This window comes from Limulus polyphemus, unplaced genomic scaffold (genome assembly GCF_000517525.1).
Source record: "Limulus polyphemus unplaced genomic scaffold, Limulus_polyphemus-2.1.2 Scaffold2598, whole genome shotgun sequence".
NCBI classification, from domain to species: domain Eukaryota; kingdom Metazoa; phylum Arthropoda; class Merostomata; order Xiphosura; family Limulidae; genus Limulus; species Limulus polyphemus.
In genome coordinates, this window is record NW_013668208.1 from 15,338 (window position 1) to 19,866 (window position 4,529).

The window sequence follows — 4,529 nt, forward strand, 5'->3', positions numbered from 1 at the left end:
ATCATTTTCATTCGACGACATATTTTCAATAACTTGCCCTCTTGACCTTTCTTAAGGAATAGGAAACCATAAAAAAAGATAGAACTGTGTATGTGACCAGTAGTATATGAAATATTTTATACAGAGAAATGCTCTGACGTTCTACAAAGAAACTTACTATCTTATCATGACTTGAAATGCTCAAACTCTGTAGCCGCAAAAGTTATCTAATTTTTAAATATATAAATATTATGACTGATTCAGGGCTTAGCCTTTAGTATTTTGCTCTCAGATAGTTTGAAATAAATTGAGTTAATATAAACCACTCTTAGCTTATATTAGCTTAAAAACTGCTTGAATACTTATTAACTGAAATTTATTAGACATTCTGATTTACGAATGGAAAACTATATTGATTGATTTAAAGCATAGAATTTTATGAAGGTAACGTGATATGAAATTGAAAATATTTCCACCAAGGAGCTAAGAAATAAGAATCCAGCATTCATTGTTAGACTTAGTGGTAAGTTTTTCATATTGATACAACACATAATTTTCAAATATATTCTGAAACATTTCATTAATAAGAGGAGTTATAAAAACCAGAGTATTACTGAAGTATTTGACTAATTATTGGGATTATTTCCAAATATTTATGCATACTAACATGTAAAAAAAAAAAAAATACTTGCAGTAAAACCACTAAGCTAGTTAACTCAATCAATCGTAATTGTTTGTTCAAGAAACACATCTGATATGCATTACTTATAACAATGTTATCACAGGCATGTTAACAATATTTATATCACTCTTTAACAGGGAACAGAGTTAAGTTATTTGCAAATGTGAAATTTTATCAGTTAAACGAAAACGAAAACTGTTTTTAACCATTAAAAGTACAGTGGTTAAGAAATTCTTAATTTTTTACATTGATTTATATGTCTTGATTCACTAATGTCCAGTAACCTTTTGTACACAACTTGTCCTCAATATAAACTAAACGTGAAAGTTAAAGAAGTCGTCATCAGTTAGCGTTCGCTCCCGGTGGGCCAGCGGGTAAGTGTACAGACTTAGAACGCTAAAATCCGTAGTTTGATTCCCCTCGGTGCACACAGCAGATAGCCCAATATGACGTTGCTCAGGTAAAACAAAGAAACAGTTAGTGTTAACCACATATTATGAAGGAATGGATGAAATGTTATAATTCCTACGTAGTTAGAGAGGACACCGCATCTTAGAAAATTAAAAACAGGTTCTGTTGTTAAGTTTAACTTTTTTATGTCCTAACTTTGTTCTTTTGTTCCTTAATTATTATGATAGATATATTTCCCCTTTTCCCAACAGTGGTTACTGGTATATCCGGTTTGAAGACTAGTCTTCCGTGTAATATTACACCTAAATTTGAAGACGACTCACCTGCTCTCGTCCTCTGGTACAAGGATAAGTCTCCAACCCCAATTTACACCCTCGATGCCAGAAAAATTCCTTTTGATCAAGCAAGACACTCTTCTGTGGATAGCCTCGCAAGCAGAGCCCACGTCACAATGATATCAAATCCACCAGGATCATTGGAGTTAGATCCAGTAATAGATGCCGATGAAGGTGCCTATCGTTGTAGAGTGGACTTCAGAAGAGAAAGGACACGATACACCGACAGCAAGTTGAAGGTCATTGGTCAGTGGTCAGTGGTTACTAATCGGCCATATTGATTCTTTGAATGGCGGTTTACTTAAATACGAAATAACAAAATAGTCCATTAATTTTTATCAAAAAATACTCATTGTATTTTAAACTTAAAATCATAAGCAGATCAATTCTAAATCTAAACAGTCTATATTTATATTTGCATTTAAAAACTGAAACGGTAATAATTAATTAATTTGTATATTTTATTCTGTTTTTGTAAAAAGGAACAAAAACAAACTTGGATTTTCTTTTAAGAATTGAAAAATTTAGTTAATGTAGCACTATTGAACGTTATTAGTTTTGTAGCTTAGCCATGGGAGAGTTATAAAGTGGCGGTCAATCCCAATATCCAATAATTGTGAGACGGCCAGAGCAGATAACTCTCGAAAAGCTTTGCGCTACATTAAAAAAATAAATAAGCAAATAAAACAATACAGCTTCATTTTTGGCTACATATTATTACTAGTTAAACAAGTGGAAAAATATTAAAAAAAACAAATTGAATGTGTAGGAATGGGTGTACCAAAAAGTGACGAAACAAGGTAGGAATGAGCGTTGCGTAATAACACTTCCTCTGTACAACCTCATAAGGGGCGTGTCCAACATCCGGTCCATGTCTACTTCGTTAATTTTCTCTGTCCTGTATACAATAAGTCAGGTGGACTAAACTTATCAAACGTAGTTATGTTTATCATACAATGACTAGAGGTTTCTCTGAATCCAGTTATTGGAGGCAATACTATACTGTAAAGTCTATTTATATGACACTAGAAGAATCAAATATTCAGGTGGACTCATAACTTGTATTTTGTTGTTGTTGTTGTTTTTCGTGACAATCTGTCCCTCCTTTTGTAGTTGCATGAGAATACAACAGAAATTCATACATTAGCTATACTAGCAGAAACGCTGCCCTACAGGCGGCTGTTGAGCTAGTAGTTACTTATCGTAGTGTTCATACTTCATTGAAAAAAAATTGAGAAAGTAAACATTTTCTAAATAAGGGATTTTTCTCGGAAATATTGCACGGAAAAAGTGTTCGAATTGGGCTGATATAAACTGTAATGTTTTTATATATTAAAATATATATTTTTAAGAAATATTTTTCCATTTGATCTTGCACTATTTTTATACAAAGTGATATGATCTTATGTATCATTCATTCAATTGTGCTACTGTTCTATTTGGAGCACTTATAACTATGGTAAGTCTGTTTGTTACACAACTAGAAGCTTTCAACAATGTCAGTCAGTCAGTGAGATTTATGAAATTTGTGGTTTTGTGAATATTTTATATCTGCTCTGCTGACTTTCTCAAGTGGTTTTTATCACTTGTAATTTTGTATGTGGTTTGTTTATCACCTACCTATGATAAAACCTTGCTTTTATTGACTACGGAATTATCATATTACTGAACTAGATATTTTGTCTTTATTTAAATTTTTAACCTTGAGCGTTAATATTCAATCATTTAGTTTCTCGTGAATAAAACAAAAAATTAATAAAGATATTAAAATTAAACTCCTCTGTGGTTTCTATGAACTTGAAGTTTGATATCCGTGGAGATAACTTAAAATAAACCCCAAAACACGTCTTTGTTCATACATTTTCATTTTCATTATATATGTATATATATATAATAATTTACTGCACGTTTATATAACTTTGAGAGCAATTTTCATTTATTTCTTTTCAATGACAGACATTACATTTTACAATACCAAATGTTTTCTCAGACATGAGGATTGTTTGTTATTTTTAATACAAAGCTACACAATGGAGTACTTGTATCGTGCCCACGCGAGTGTCGAAACCCAATTTCGAGGGTTAAAAGTTCTAAGAATTGCAGCTGAGCTAATTGGGGAGGGCAAACTATAATCCGAAGAGATGGGGAAGTGGTACGTTTACAATCTTACACGCTAGAATTCAGGGTTAGATTCCCCACTACGGATGGAGTGCTGTTAGCCTATTGTGTGTATTTACACTAAAATAAACAAACACGTAACATACAAAAAAAATGGTTCTCTTTGTCTCATTGCAAGACAATTGGTGATTCGCATAGATTAAATAAACTTAGCAGTGTTTTTCATATTATGTATATTTGTATATTTTAGAAAATGTTCTCGTGGGTGAGCCTCGATAGCTCAAAAGCCCATTAGCTCAAGTAGTAGCTTACCGTAGTTTTTCCGATAATTTACCAAAGAATATGCTTTTCAAACCAACTAAGCTACGATAAAAAAAATCCCATAAAGCAGAAGACATTTTATTCGAGAGGCTGATTTAATTAATAATTCAAAACCGCATAAACAAAATTTGCTTGTGTAACAACATGAATAATCATACGATAACGTAAGCGTAAGTTATTGATTTTTTTTTTCATAGTAGTAAAATTATTATTAATATTTTTGAAAGGTATTACAACTTTTATGCCGTTAACCCTAACTCTGGAATTTCTGAGTTTTCGTAAACAATGTGTTCATACTATCTGTTGAATTTTTACTCGACATAATGGATTCACACTGTATATTGAGGGGTTTCATCGACATAATGGACTAACACAGCCTGTTGAGGGGTTTCATCGACATAATGGACTAACACAGTGTGTTGAGGGACGTAATCGGCATAATTGACTAACACAGTGTGTTGAGGTTTTTACTCGACATAATGGCTTCACACTGTATATTGAGGGGGTTTCATCGACATAATGGACTAACACAGCCTGTTAAGGGGTTTCATCGACATAATGGACTAACACAGTGTGTTGAGAGGACGTAATCGACATAATGGACTAACACAGTGTGTTGAGGGACGTAATCGACATAATGGACTAACACAGTGTGTTGAGGGACGTAATCGACATAATGGACT

At 32.7% G+C, this 4,529-nt stretch overlaps 1 protein-coding gene across 4 annotated transcripts in view; it reads left to right on the forward strand.

Moving 5' to 3' along the window:
- Window positions 1–1,277: 1,277 nt before the first annotated feature.
- LOC106467395 (protein turtle homolog B-like) overlaps window positions 1,278–4,529 on the forward strand; it is a 61,176-nt gene continuing 57,924 nt past the window's right edge. For all 4 annotated transcript variants that reach the window (XM_022395573.1, XM_022395575.1, XM_022395576.1 and 1 more), the window contains exon 1: window positions 1,278–1,653. In XM_022395573.1, the coding sequence (XP_022251281.1) occupies window positions 1,293–1,653 (361 nt within the window). In that variant the 5' untranslated portion in view covers window positions 1,278–1,292. The remainder of the gene's footprint in view (window positions 1,654–4,529) is intronic.